The sequence below is a fragment of the Labeo rohita genome, chromosome 7 (assembly GCF_022985175.1).
Source record: "Labeo rohita strain BAU-BD-2019 chromosome 7, IGBB_LRoh.1.0, whole genome shotgun sequence".
Lineage (NCBI taxonomy): Eukaryota > Metazoa > Chordata > Actinopteri > Cypriniformes > Cyprinidae > Labeo > Labeo rohita.
The window spans coordinates 19,174,185-19,188,904 of NC_066875.1; the positions used below are offsets into that span (position 1 = coordinate 19,174,185).

General features: G+C 35.5%; 1 protein-coding gene across 1 annotated transcript; it reads left to right on the forward strand.

The window, feature by feature from the left end:
• The first annotated feature begins 54 nt into the window (after positions 1-54).
• On the forward strand, positions 55-14,710 carry mfge8a (milk fat globule EGF and factor V/VIII domain containing a). Its single transcript, XM_051115383.1, has 10 exons — positions 55-271; positions 1,585-1,710; positions 3,997-4,128; positions 7,093-7,206; positions 7,873-8,054; positions 9,857-10,012; positions 10,108-10,252; positions 10,353-10,555; positions 10,807-10,962; positions 12,714-14,710. Exons 1-10 carry the CDS (start codon positions 193-195, stop codon positions 12,855-12,857), a joined length of 1,437 nt encoding a protein of 478 aa, XP_050971340.1. The 5' UTR covers positions 55-192; the 3' UTR covers positions 12,858-14,710.
• Positions 14,711-14,720: the final 10 nt, after the last annotated feature.

Below are 14,720 nucleotides of genomic sequence, written 5' to 3' on the forward strand. Positions count from 1 at the left end.
TTTAAAGCCTAGGCTATCAATAGTATTGATTCGTTACAGATCTTGAAATAGCCGAGCCGTGCACGCGAACAGTGCGCGCGCCTTGTGCTGGAGAGCGTCTAGCTGCTCCACGTTTGAGGATGACGTCAGGAGACCTAGCGGTACAGAAAACGCTCAGGGACTTTAGAGACAAACAGACAGTAGAGTACCAATATGAAGACCCGGAGCCTCACTCGGTCCTGTGTAATAGTTTTTGTCAGTTTAATCATTTGCAGTATTTGTACAGTGAATGGTGAGTAACATCTTAAATTCTAAGTAGTTATTTTTTAATGCTTTTTCCAGTTGAACCTTCATAAAAGTACTGTTTGTCACTGCTTCACTGTGGTAAAACTAGTTTTGAGCTTTTGATTTTTTTTTTATGTTATTGACATCTGTTATAGAAAACACAAGGAAATTATGCTTTAAGTATTACAGTACTTAAATAGTGAATTTTTATTACTGTGGGAAGGACTTTATTTGTGGTTAATGAACATTTCACAGATTAGTACTTTATTTAGTGTGTCTTTTTTCCCCTCAGTGTAGTTTAGACTATCTTGTATTAGTTCAAAATAGTGTCTTACTGTTCATTTCAAAGTAGGACTGAGTTTTGATGAAGTAAAGTCATCTGTGTTTGTATTGTTAAATTAGCATACTGTTAACAGTAAAAATAATTACATAAATTAATGGTATCATTCATTGTATCTTTTTTTATTTTATCCAAATAATTAGGTTATCCTGTTAAATGAAATGCAGATGGATTTAATATATAGTGGATCTCAGTAAGATGATACAGAGATGTCTGGACCATTGTGAGGACAAAACAAATTTAGTCCAGGGAAAGGGAAAGAGATTTGCACTCTACTGGATAATATGACTCATTACAAAATTCTGGAAAGCAAATTAGTGCAAAGTTGTATGGGAAAGTGCCTTTAATTTCTTGCTAAAGCATAGTCAAAGAACCTAAATGTGAGAACTCTACATGTAATCTTAAGGAGCTCAGAGGGTAAACACGGCACAAATCTCCCAGCTTTATAGAAAGCACGTTGTGTAACGTTTCACTCATCTTAGAAATGTGCGCCTAAGAGCATTTGATGTTCTTACATTCTGTTCATGCCTTTTCTGTCATGTTGGAATGAATGAAGCGCAGTGAATGCTGATGCTTCTCAAACAAAACATGAGCAGCATTTAATTAGGTGTCTGTTTTGTGTTATTTGCGAAATTTCTGGTATATTTTGTGATGCCTTTATTTACGATAACACAATATAAGCTCTTTTTCTTGTTCACTTATCTAGAAATATCACAGAACCTTTCCTACCTTCGAAAAGTATACATCTGCTTTCGAAAGTTCACCATGTGCATTGGCTATGCTGCTCACATCTCTTATCTTTTGTGCTCTCCTGATCCTGTTGAGAAGTGTGAAAAGCGTTCCTTCCCTTTTTGCTCCTTTGTATCTCGTGAAGCTTAATATGCAGGACCACTCTGTCCATTGCCGAATTATAACATAAGATCTAATTCCAGTCTAATCTTTGTAATTCCATTCACTCCTGCTTATGTGTGTCTGTATAGGAGATTACTGCAAGGTGAACCTGTGTCATAATGGAGGGACGTGTGTGACTGGCATTGGAGAAGAGCCCTTCTTCTGCATCTGTGCTGAAGGATTTGCTGGAGATACTTGCAATGCCACTGAGAATGGTCAGAAATCTTGTTTGTTTGCATTTTCCCAATTTAACGCTCATTTAAATTTTAGATTAGGTTTACATGGATCACCCTGTTCCCTGTGGAAAACCTTATTGAATGCTCTTTCATTGCTTATTTAATGAGGCTCTCAGTTATTTAATTTGATAATTAATGTTGGTTCAAATAAAATTTGAAAAAATAATAATGCGGGTAGCATAGCATAGAGTTGGCAAAAATGCTTAAATCTGATTTTCGATTGCAGACTTTGGTGTGCATATGAACACAGTTTAAAACCTTGCTGAGATCTCTTCTGAAACAAGGAGACACTTCAGATTATTCTTTTGTTTAAAGAAAAATATGAGACACGTGGGAATTAGCTTCTATTTGATTTCCTTTAAATCTCATTGCCATCTAGGAAGAACAATTCAAAAGATCTCAAGTAGGGAAGGATCCAGAAACAAATCACTGAGGGTGCTTCTAAAATTAGTGAGGGTTCTCTAGCCTTAATGAAGATCTTTTCTGACATTGTATTTTTGTCCCATTCATTGCTATGTTACTTGCAATTATGAGTGAATCCTTTATTTATATGTGGATGTCACACCTGAAACTCTGCAGTGAGGCCATTGGTCCTGTTAGCAGCATGAAGAACAAAACTTTAAATTTAAATTATGATTTTATTATATGTAGTCTAGAAAGTGCGCAAAGAGCACCCCCTTATAATCACAAAAAAGTTGACACTCATCTTAGTTTACTGTGATCTCACAAAGAATTCCATTATAATTAATGGAGCTCTCTCGACTGCACAGTTCTAGCCCCTTTAACACATAATATAAATTACCGGAAAATTACCATTAAGAGATAATGTGTGAACCAGACCTTTTCAGAAATAACGGTACATTTGTTCTGGAAATTTACCGGTATGAGAAGTTGTAACATTACTAGTAAATTATGTAATGTGCTCTGTGTGAATTCAGAATGAGGTTACCAGTATGAGCACATGAGTTTAAAACGCGCTGACGTCTACTCTTGGCCAATCATAACAAAAATTAAAATGTCAACAAAAATACTGACTGCGTATACCCCTCCATGGTTACAAATGATGTCACAGAATTTACTGGTATTTTAAAACTGATGTTTTAAAACTGATGAATGGTGCTTTACCGGTAAAAAGACTGAATGTCATTGCCTGTGTGAACAGCACATTTTTGTATTTACCGGTAAAGTCGTTCCAGTAGTTTTACTGCTGTTACTATGTGAAAGGGAATATCTTATTTACATCAGGTTAACACTTTGTTTGTTACAATGAGATGATTCATGAGCATGCATAACATTTTGAGCAGGATTCTATCTGACTTAAACACCTCTGATTGACCATTGAGTTAAAAAAATCAGCAGATATGTGTGTTTTAGTGCTGGGTGATTTTTCCAATTTTATTGATTAATTCGAATTTAATGTTTTGCCACAATTTTATTGTTTAGAAATCAAAGAATCACGATTTTGAATAGAAGTATTACCAAACGTTAGGATTAGACACTGACAATATGCCAATGATAACAGTAAAGAGAAAAGAACGATCCAACCGTTAGGATTAGACACTGACAATATGCCAATGATAACAGTAAAGAGAAAAGAACGATCCAACCGCACGTCAGCGCACATGATGCATAAGATGCTGCAAGCGACGCAAGTGCAACAGTCAGACACGTCCATGTTAACAGTGGAAAAGCAGAGTAATCGAATGAAATACCTGTGAAGAGCTACTACTGTATGTCTCATTTTTCATGTTTTTAATCATTATATATATATATATATATATTAGTTGACTGGTGTTATACCTTAAGTCATTTTGAATTTGAATTACCTTGACTTTTTAGATTTTTTTAAAAAAGCATTTTCTTCGTATTATTTCTTATACATTTTCATTTTCAATTTACGTTTTCAAGTTGACTAGTTAAAAAATCGTAAAAAAAAAAAAAAAAAAAAAAAAAAAAATCTGTCAAATGTTCTGAAAAAATTGAGATTTTAATTTCTGCATTATTGCCAAGCCATAGTGTGTGATTAGCTACATTACTCGACACTGCAAAAACACATTAGAAATAGAAACTTTTGATGCAAACACAAATACGCACTACATTTTGCCAATATCCTATTATTACAGCTTCAACTGAGGGTGATATTGCATTCGTCTGAGGGTGGCACCACCATAGAACCAGGCCACATCTCACATGCAAAATATATATATATAATTTTTTTTTATTGTGATACTAACATCAGAACTTTTAACTGTTTTTTCACTGCAGGTCCTTGCAGTCCAAACCCTTGTAAAAATGATGGCACATGTGAGGTGATCTCTAACTCCAGAAGAGGAGATGTCTTTAATGAATATGTGTGCAAATGCCAATCTGGGTTCGAAGGTGCACACTGCCATATCAGTAAGTTTTGAACCTCTTATTTCACATTTACATCAGACCGTCAGTACCTGTCGCACTAATTAAAACTCCATTAAAATCGCTCCAACAGGGCCAAATAACGTGTTTAGAGGGATGTTTGTATTAAAAGGAAAACTTAAATTTGATCAAAACTGAACAAGCACACACATTGGGCCTTATTCATAAAAAGTAGAAGAACAAAGTTCTTTGTAAATATACAATAACACTAGTTCTTTGTCCCAGTTTTTAACTGCTTACGCACAAACTGAGACTCATTTGTACCCTGTTGTGAAATACATGGAGTTCCTATGATGCATTTTGTGGTTAACTTTTCTCCTATATGACGAATCATCTTGTGGCTGCAGGCCCTTTGAAAAGAGACTAGATTTTAGTTACTTCATGCTGTATCAGTTGTTCCACTTTGTTTCATTGATCCATGCTGATAAATGTACTGTACATACAATGGCACTGGTGTAAACACCAGACACACCCAGGATGTTGAGCAGTCAGTAGTGGTTAAAAAGAGCTGTAACCATAGTGAGTTTTAAATAGGCTTTGTTAAAATTTTCCAGTCCACACAAGTCTCACCATGTATGATTTAACTCTCTGCTGCCTGAGGTCCTCTATAGTGGACACATGTAGTAATGCCATTTTTAACTGTTCAGATAATGATGTTATATCCAGAACACCATGGCTGGTTCAAAGAATCCATATTTGTAATTTTACATAACTAGGTGCGTTCATTCTATGCCAGAATTACCGTAATAAAGATTCTGACTTGTATTAAAACTGACCATGGCAGCGTCATGTGGAAATGTTCAAAAATAGCAGCGGATTTAACCCATAAAATGTAGTTAAGTGGTTGGTATAATGTTGGTAATATCTTAATGTAGGATTTATCTGAAAATAAACAAAAGTAGCTATGAGTTAAATAAAGCTAAACAAACAACTGTTACTTGTTGTTGTAGTTAATAGTTTACAGTGTTGCCATAGAAATGCATAATTCATAGTCTAATCTAGTAATTATGATAATTACGACATGGCGTGAACACAGCAACTGTTCTCTTTATATGGCATTGTGGTTGGGACTAATTCAAAACGTCTTATGAAAGTGTGATTCACCACACACATCTGAAATTGCAGTGGACCAATGCATAATACATAATTTTATAAAATTAAAAAGGATACTGGGAATATTTATGTTCTTGTTTTGAAGTAAAAAGAAGCATTAGGGAAAAAATGTTTGGTATTTAATAATTCATACGTCTAAGCGGATGAAATCCAAAGTAAAAAATACTGATTTTACAGATATTAGACTAGCATTGGCACTGAAAGGCCTTCGAATGCAGCCAGGAACATTCCTGACAGACAGCTTCAGTACAATTAGGCAAGCCTTAATCAAGCCTAAGAGGTTTTAAACTTAAGAAGAACAGTACCAACCAGCCTGTGGGCAAAACATTTCCATCTAATGTCCTGGCCCAATTCAAACACTCATTAAAAGTTGAAAAGCAAAGCAACTGACACTAAAATTAAATTTAATTTGGTATTTTACATGTTTAGTTTGAATTATTCGGCAGACTGTGAAGTTGCTTTTGAATTGAATCCTTCTTTCCAAGTCATTTAGTATTTAGTTCAGAATAGATGATGCTCTAATATTATATAAGTTCACAGCTCCCAAAAAACTTTGACTCATGACAGTTTCTTCAGCAGCACATCTGACCTAGATGTTTGCTTGTGTAAATGCATGTGCGTGTGCTTGTGTGCCATGTGTGAATCCAGGCCTTAAGCAGAATGATGTTTCTTTGTGTTCTTCAATCCTCTTAACAGTTTAGGAGCAAAACAACTTCTGTTCTGTTGTTGGGACGTGAATATGGTGTTTTCTTTTCTGTTATAGCCTTTCTGTGTTATTTTCTGAACAAAAGGATAAAAACAGTGGATCTGCATGTATCAGCAAGAGTTATTAGGCTGTTAGTACTTTTACTGGAACAAACAGGGTAAGAAGCAGCCCACTGAAAAGTTCTCTTTTTAATTATTTTATTTCTTTTTTTCAAAATACTGTAAAAGCGGTAATATTGTGAAATGCTATTATAATTTAAAATAACTGGTTTCTATTTGAGTATAGTTTAACATGATTTTACATGATATTTTATATCATGTAATTTGTTCCTGTGATGCTGAAAGTTACATTTTAAAGCATCATTACTCCAGTTTTCAGTGTCACATGGTCCTTCAGAAATCATTCTAATATGCTGATTTGGTCCTCAAGAAACATTTCTTGTTAATAACAATGTTGAAAGCAATTGTACTTCTGTAATACTTTTTTTTTCAGCATTCTTTAGTAAATGTAAAATTCAAAGAGAAATTTAATGCATCATTGCTGAACAAATGTATTAATTACAAATTCATAAATTAATTATAAAATAAAATATAAATTAATTATTAATAATAGTTAATTATAAATAAATGAATAAAATTACTGACCCCAAATCTTTGAATGCTAGTGTATAAAGTAAAGAATTATATTCCTCTTACATTTTATATCATCTATATACCATATATTTCTGAGAAGTTTGCCCCCTAGTGAAGATTTATAATAACTGCAGTAAGTCAGTTTTAATTTTAATTTAAAAATTATCTTTAATAGTTAAAAAAATTGTACAAGCAAACATCTTGTAAATGTGCTGTACATGCAGTTTGCAGCAGTTTACTGGAAATGCAGACCATCCCACCCCGTGCTCCACACAGAACTCTCTGTCCCTTTTGAGGAAATTTAGAGATCCTGTAGCCACCTGAGTGAGCGCACAGGCAGAGCATTGTGCCACCCCACACCTCAGTCACCACACTTATAATTATACATACTTCAGCTGCAGTTACATGACATCTCCCTTCCTCTGCAGGGAAGTGTCCCATTACAACATTTCCAAATTACTGTATACTTACTGTATTATTTTTGGTGTTCTTACACAGATGTAAATGACTGTGCAAACCAGCCTTGTAAGAACGGAGGCCTGTGTCGTGATCTGGATGGGGACTACACCTGCCAGTGCCCTTCTCCATACGTTGGAAAGCAATGCCAGCTACGTGAGTTTTTATATACAGCCAGTGGTTTCCTGGTGACACTTTATAATTTAGCCTCAGTTTTACTTGCTATAATGTACATTTTAAGATGCTTTAATGATGACCCTAAATATTAAAGGAATAGTTCACTACCAGAACAAAAGTTTACAGATAATGTACTCACCCCCTTGTCATCCAAGATGCTCACGTCTTTCTTTCTTCAGTCATAAAGAAATTATGTTTTTGAGGAAAACTTTTCAGGTTTTCTCTCCATGCTCTGCGTGAACTCTGTGTATTCTGGTTCAATACTGTTAGGGTATGTCAAAAAACTCTGAAACCTCTCGTTTTCTCCTCCAACTTCAACTTAGATCCCTTTGAAGCTGCATTTAAACTGCATTTTGGAAGTTCAAACTTATCATGTCAGTTCATTATATGGAGAAAAATCCTGAAATGTTTTAATCAAAAAACATTTCTTTACGACTGAAGAAAGAAAGACATGAATATTTTAAATGACGAGGGGGTGAGTACATTATCTTTAAATTTTTGTTTTGGAAGTGAACTACTCCTTTAAGTGTTGAGTGTACAACTGCTTAACGACTGTAATAAACCAAGTAGCAGTAAGCTGGGCAAGACAATATAATGTAGACTTTATGCCCTATTAAATCATACTCACACTATATTATGGTGCAGGCTGTACATCTCTGTTGGGGATGGAGGAAGGTGGAATCGTAGAGTCCCAGATCTCGGCTTCCTCTGTACACTCTGGCATTCTAGGGCTGCAGCACTGGGGACCGGAGCTCGCACGCCTCAACAACCAGGGCCTTGTTAACGCCTGGAGCTCCGCACCCCAAGACAAGAACCCCTGGATTGAGGTTTGCCAGTCAGCCCATTTACTGAATGTTATTTCATAAAATGGACCACTTTATTACGAGAAAATAATCCGAAAAAAATGGTTTTGAAAATCCTTTTGAAATATTTGTCTGAGAATTGAAACTTTGATGGTAAAAACACACCCCAAAATTAAAATTACCCCATGATTTGCTCACCCTCAAGCCATCTTAGGTGTGTGACCACCTTCTCACATACGAATACAACCGGAGTTATTTTAAAAAACGTTCTGGCTCTTCCAAGCTTCATCCACAAGTTTTCTACACCCCATGAGGCCTTGCGTCAAAAGTGGGAGTGTCGTCCGATTCAAAGTAAACAAGCAGGACATGACAGTCATTCATTCAACAGTTGACAGTAGTGATGAGCAAATGAAGCCTCGTGAAGCACTGACATTTTCCTCTGACTGTTTCGGGAAAAGATTTGAAGCTTTGCGTGTGTGTCGAAAACAGGTTAGTAAAAAATAAAGCAGCCAAAAGCCTGTGAAAAAAACACAGTCAGTCAAAACATTCACTACGCATTCCACAGATCAACTCATGTTACATGCACAGATTTAAGTCTAACAGTATGTGTGTGTGTGCCATCTGCTGTAACTCCACTCTCTCAAGATTATGGTTTATAAAGTTAAACAAGCGCATTGATTCACTTCAGAAGGCCTTTTTAACCCCCCTGGAGCCATGTGGAGTCCTTCCTATGGTGGATGGACACACTTTATTTTGCTTCAAAATGTAGACCATTTGTGTTCGTCTGAAAGAAGAAAGTCATATACACCAAAGATAGCTTGAGGGTGATTAAAACATGGTGTAATTTTCAATTTTGGGTGAATTATCCCTTCAAGAAAATTTTAAAAACAAGGTTGATACTTGATAAAGGATAATACAAAAACAAACATAAGATATATACAGTGCCTTGCGAAGATATTCATACCCCTTCATTATTTTATGTTTTGTTATGTTGCAGCCTTATGTTAAACTGGTTTAAATGACATTTTTCCCCACATCTACACTCCATACACCATGACGAACCAAAAACAGAATTGTTACAACTTTATAAATTTATTAAAAATAAAAAAACTGAAATAAGTATATTCCATAAGTATTCATACCCTTAACTCAGTACTTAGCTAAAGCTAATGTTTTCGCAAGGCACTGTTATTCTCGATAGAGGCTGCAGTGTTGCATCTATATTTACTAAATTCATATCCGTTCAAGTGCCACACACTTTAAACGTAAGTAAAACAATTCCCCATAACAAACAAGAAACTCTTCACTGTAAGTGTTTTAAAATGTTTGAGTTGTGGATGTTTTTAAAGGTGCATCATACCAGAAAAAAGTATTTTAAAAAGATGCTTTTATTGTAATTTTTAAAGTAATCACTCGATTTTATTGCCATCATGTATGTGTACAGTATGGGCCATTTCACACCAAGAACAGTAACTATAAAGATAACTATTTCAACTTACACAGCCACGCTAACGGATAATAATGTTCTGTTTATTATAAGTGCGTGCTACAGTTATGTCGTCTGCTGCTTTAAATACTCAAGCTCCTTAACACTGTATCGGTTTGGTTGTCAATGTTCTGAAAGTGATTACTATCATCCCTCTGTGCCATTATTGTTATAGTTGTGGTGTGAACTTTCCTATTCTCATAATTTTGGAAAGATTCTTAAAACTTATAGTTATTGTTATCATCTTTGGTGTGAGTGGTTGTAGACAAGTAATTATCAACAAAATAGGACAAAGTGATTCAGATGTTTACACTTCCTATCCATGATTTTCTCATTTTAGGTTAACATGCAAAAGAAGATGCGTCTCACTGGAATCATCACCCAAGGAGCTAGCCGCATGGGGACAGCAGAATTTGTCAAGGCTTTCAAGGTGGCTTCCAGCTTTGATGGTAAATCATACTCGGTGTACAAAGCGGATGGCCAGAGAAAAGACAAAGTAAGAAACATTACAAATCTTGTCCTCCGTATGTGTTAAAACTTTCGTCATATGCTAAAAGCATTATGTTTATACTTATGACTCTTATTATTCAGATGTTTGCAGGAAATACAGATAACGATGGAACTAAGACAAACATGTTTGACCCTCCCATTGTGGGCCAGTATATTCGCATCATTCCCGTGGTGTGCCGTAAAGCGTGTACTCTCCGCATGGAACTTGTGGGGTGTGAACTTAATGGTAATTTCAGTTGAATTAACTATGAATCATTATATTTATATTAAAACTTTTTTTAAATCATTCTTAGCCATTTAGCACTCTCATTTTTTTAACATGACAGTGCACTCCAGCACAATCGGTTGCACTGATCCGCTGGGCATGAAGTCCCGTCTCATCTCTGACGTGCAGCTTACAGCATCTAGCAGCTTCCGCACCTGGGGTATAGATGCCTTGACCTGGTACCCCTTCTACGCTCGCCTGGACAAACAAGGCAAGACTAATGCTTGGGCGGCAGCACACAACAACCGCTCAGAGTGGCTCCAGGTGAGACTGTGAGACGCTGTGTCTATTTTTTTTTTACAAAGTTCTCAAAAATTGGTCTTTAAATCATAATAATTCAGTTATGCTATAAACCCATCATAACATGACATGCATACAGTAGATCAATCTAAAGACAATAATAACGTATTAAAATTAGTAGTATACATCATCCTGTTTTTTTTTATTTTGGTAATTTTGGACTGCAGTCTGAGGTTTGTCTCTGATGTTTTAATGTGTTTTTTCTCACATCACAGCTGGATTTGGAGAAACCTAAAAGAATCACAGGCATCATCACTCAAGGAGCAAAAGACTTTGGAGTTGTGCAGTTTGTTTCAGCCTTTAAGATTGCATACAGTGATGATGGACAATCTTGGAGCATTGTGAAGGATCAAATAACAAGAACAGATAAGGTTACAGCAATGACAACTTTATTTATAAAATATCTTTATTTTAAATATACACTTCTGTTCAAAAGGTTGGGGTTTTAAGACTGTTTTAGTAAGTAAGTACGCAGCACTTTTAAACAAAACAAAGCTATCTAAAGTTAAATAAAGACAGAGTAAAACCAAACAAAACAGGCAATAAAACAATGTCAAGTTTGTTTAACAGATGTTCAGAGGCAGTTGGATCCACAGACACGGGCGGCAACAGAAAAAGCATAGACTCAGTTAAACATGAACGAGGGACCGATAAAAGAGCACTATCAGAAGATCTTAAAAGTCTAGTAGATGACAGAGAAGTAAGAAGGTCTTTAAGATAGGCTAGAGCTTGATCATTAAGAGCTTTAAAAACAAACAAGATTTTAAACTGAGTTCTGACTGGGAGCCAATGAAGCAAAGCTAAAATTGAGGTGACATGGTCATATTTCTTCACCTTGGTCAACAGCTTTGCAGCTGCATTTTACCATCTGGAGGCTTGTAAGCAACAATGAGCCAAATACAATGAATTACAACTTCTAAACTTGAGGTAATAAAAACATGAATAACCTTCTCCACAGAGTTGCCAGGCTTTCACAGCAAAACCCGCCCAATTGCTACTCAAAACTAGCCCAAAAGTAGCCCAATTCCACCCCCCCCACCCCTTAAAAATCGCATTCCAGGGTGTAAAATTAACCTTTTGTTGGTGTTCCCTTGGTAAAATCACCATTCCAGGGGCTAAATATTAAATTTTTGGGGTTGCTTCAACCCGCAGAAGTGAAAAACACCCTGCGTCAACCGTGTTAAAGTAGCCCAATTCCACGGGAAAACCGCAGACTTGGCAACGCTGTTTCTGCAGGTCTTGAAAATGCAAAAACAGTTTAATTTTAGAAATAATCAGCAGTTAATAAAAACTGTTCTTAACAACAGAATTGATTTGTTTGGGTTAACATAATTCTCCAGGGTGATGATACCAGGGTTTCTAACTTGGGAGGAAATTGAGGGGAAATGATTTCCCAGCTCCTTAATGAGACCACTGCTCAATTTTGGAGGGCCAAAAGCAATTATTTCTGATTTGTCCTCATTAAGCTGGAGAAAGTTAGGCTATGTTCACACTTGGCGTCTTTTTTGAAACTGCCAGTGTCTGTTTTACATTATAATCCTATGGAGTAAACCGTGTTTTCAAAAAAGTCCTGAGCACTTTTTTAAACGTCACATGTGTCACATGATCTTTCGGAAATCATTCTGAATCAAGCTTCAATCATGCTGATTTGGTGCTGATTATAATCAGTTTGAAAAGTTTTCAAAACTGTGCTGCTTAATAGTTTTGTGTAAACTAAGATAAATGTTTTGAGGATTATTTGCTGAAAAGAAGGTTCAAAAGGACAGTATTTATTTGAAATATATATTTTTCTAACAATTTGAAAGGATCAACTTATCCTTGCTGAATGAAATTGTTAATTTCTTTAAAAAAAAAAAAAAAAAAAGAGCAAATGTCCCCAAACGTTTGAATGGTTTTTTTTTTTTTCTTAGTGTTTTGAGTTGGGTGTAGGGTGCAATATCACATGGTTTTGTTTACTTGGTACAGTAAATCTCTCTGTGTAACACTCAGAGGAAATTAAAGAATAATAATCTAATAACTCAGCTTTAGTTATTTATATATAACAAAACCCTCAAAGCACATAGATCTTACACTAAGTTTATAGTCATTTCATCTGACTAACTGAAATGCTTTCTTCCTGCAGATTTTTCAAGGCAACAAAGACAACAACACACACAAAAAGAATTTGTTCGAGCTCCCCTTCTACGCTCGATTTGTGCGGTTTCTGCCCTGGGAGTGGCATGAGCGGATAACTGTACGCATGGAGCTGCTGGGCTGTGATGACTAGTGGACGGACGCGCTGAAGGCTGCACACTGCCTCTCTCTGCACTGGTTTCACCTGAAGTGTGTCTGCTGGTTGTAGGTGATATTTTGTTTCAGTGTGTCCATTAGCTTCATCTGCATTGCTTTGTATTTTATTGTATCAATGCCATTATTTTGATGTACTTTGAAAGGCTCAGTTGATCGAATTTTCAAAGCCTTTGGGCAAAGTTATGACTTTATGAAATCACCCTTTAAAGGTATCGACCTTATTCTTCAATGTGGAAGTAAACCTATGGGCAAGACTTCCGGTTCCTTAGCCACTATAGGGAAATAACAAGAATATAAAACGTGCAGCAAACAGTAAAACTGTTTGCACTACAAACCAGTGTGTTCTTAATTAAGATAACCCATTAAAATAATATGGTAAGACATACCAATTTCAGTATCAAGCAGAAAAATGAGCTGTTTCATACAACTAAAAATGGCTGGACACAGATGAGACTGGAAGCCAGACCCAGAAAATGTACAAATAGCTGCACCTGCTCTTACAGGAAAAGTAAGATGGATAGGTCACACAAAAAGAAAATATTTTGAAGAATGCACAGCTGAAGGTAGCCATCGACTTTCATAATATTTGTTTCCATACTATGGAAGTCAGCGACTACCACAAACTGTTTGGTTACGAACATTCTTTAAAATATCTTCTTTTGTGCTCAACAACTGAAAGAAACTAATACAGAATTTTCATTTTTGGGTGAACTATCCCTTTAAATACACTGCCCTCCAAAAGTTTGAAAAGTGTGGTTTTGGACGATATCAGCATAAATCCTTATCATTTTTTGGAGCAAATACATTTAAGTAACTTGACATTATCATTGAAGACCAGCAATAATAATTTTAATTTTGATTACATAATAATGGCAATATATACATGAAAAAATCAGACATGCCGCTTTGCCAGCTGTGATGCCTGGTTACTGGTTTAAACTTGGCCCAGGTTTTTAAAAGATTTTTGGGTCAGTACACCTTAATAGCTTCAACAATTGATTGCCAATTAAGTTTAGAATACAATTAGACCCAGATTATGCAGAGCTGTAATAGCTGCTAATGGTGGATATTTTGATGAATTAAAAAATTATGTTTTTTTCTATGTATAAACTGTTTATGTAATGTTTTCGTAGTTTGTGTTGTCCCTTATCAGTGCAAAATTATCACAAATTAAAAAGGATTCATGCCAATATTGTCCAAAACCCCACTTTTCTAGGGCGTTTCCAAACTTTTGGAGGGCAGTGTAGGTTTCAGAGAATATTACAAAATTTGAAGAATCGTTAACCTGTAAGGAAAAAATAGACTAATTCTAATTCTTACTAAAATTGTAAATCTCATAACCACTGACCATTCTTTGTATTTCAAAATGCATGTCCTAGTTTACAATGAAATATACAAACTCTTTTAATGTTATTCCTCATCTTTGGTGACCAATCTGTGATTCAACCTGTCTGCCTTCTAGCACATGTACAGCACTGATTTGTAATGGAAAAAAGTCTCTCTTTTTTCCCTTTAATAATCATCAGTCAGAAACAGTGCTGTAAATTAGAAATAAAATAAAAAAACTATTATCCTCCAGGGAAATCTTTGTTCTCACTGTAAAGGTTTAAAATAAGCATGGTAGAGGTGCTCGAATCTGTTGACCTGTTTGCACTGCAGTTGCTCTACACTTTATACTACAGTTTATATATTTTATAACTCAGTTTTTGCATTTGAGTCAATACAAACAACCGAATTCAAACAGAATTGTACAATTGTGCAAATATTGAATATTTTTATCTTTTGTAAAACACATTGTCTTTAACAATATTAATAAACATGTTAAAAATTTGTGCTTTTC

Excerpts from the sequence above, each read along its gene's own strand:
- mfge8a (XM_051115383.1), top strand. The coding sequence starts at position 193 with ATGAAGACCCGGAGCCTCACTCGGTCCTGTGTAATAGTTTTTGTCAGT. Across the intron at positions 272-1,584 it reads CAGTATTTGTACAGTGAATG|GAGATTACTGCAAGGTGAAC; the intron begins GTGAGTAACATC and ends GTGTCTGTATAG. Across the intron at positions 10,013-10,107 it reads ATGGCCAGAGAAAAGACAAA|ATGTTTGCAGGAAATACAGA; the intron begins GTAAGAAACATT and ends CTTATTATTCAG.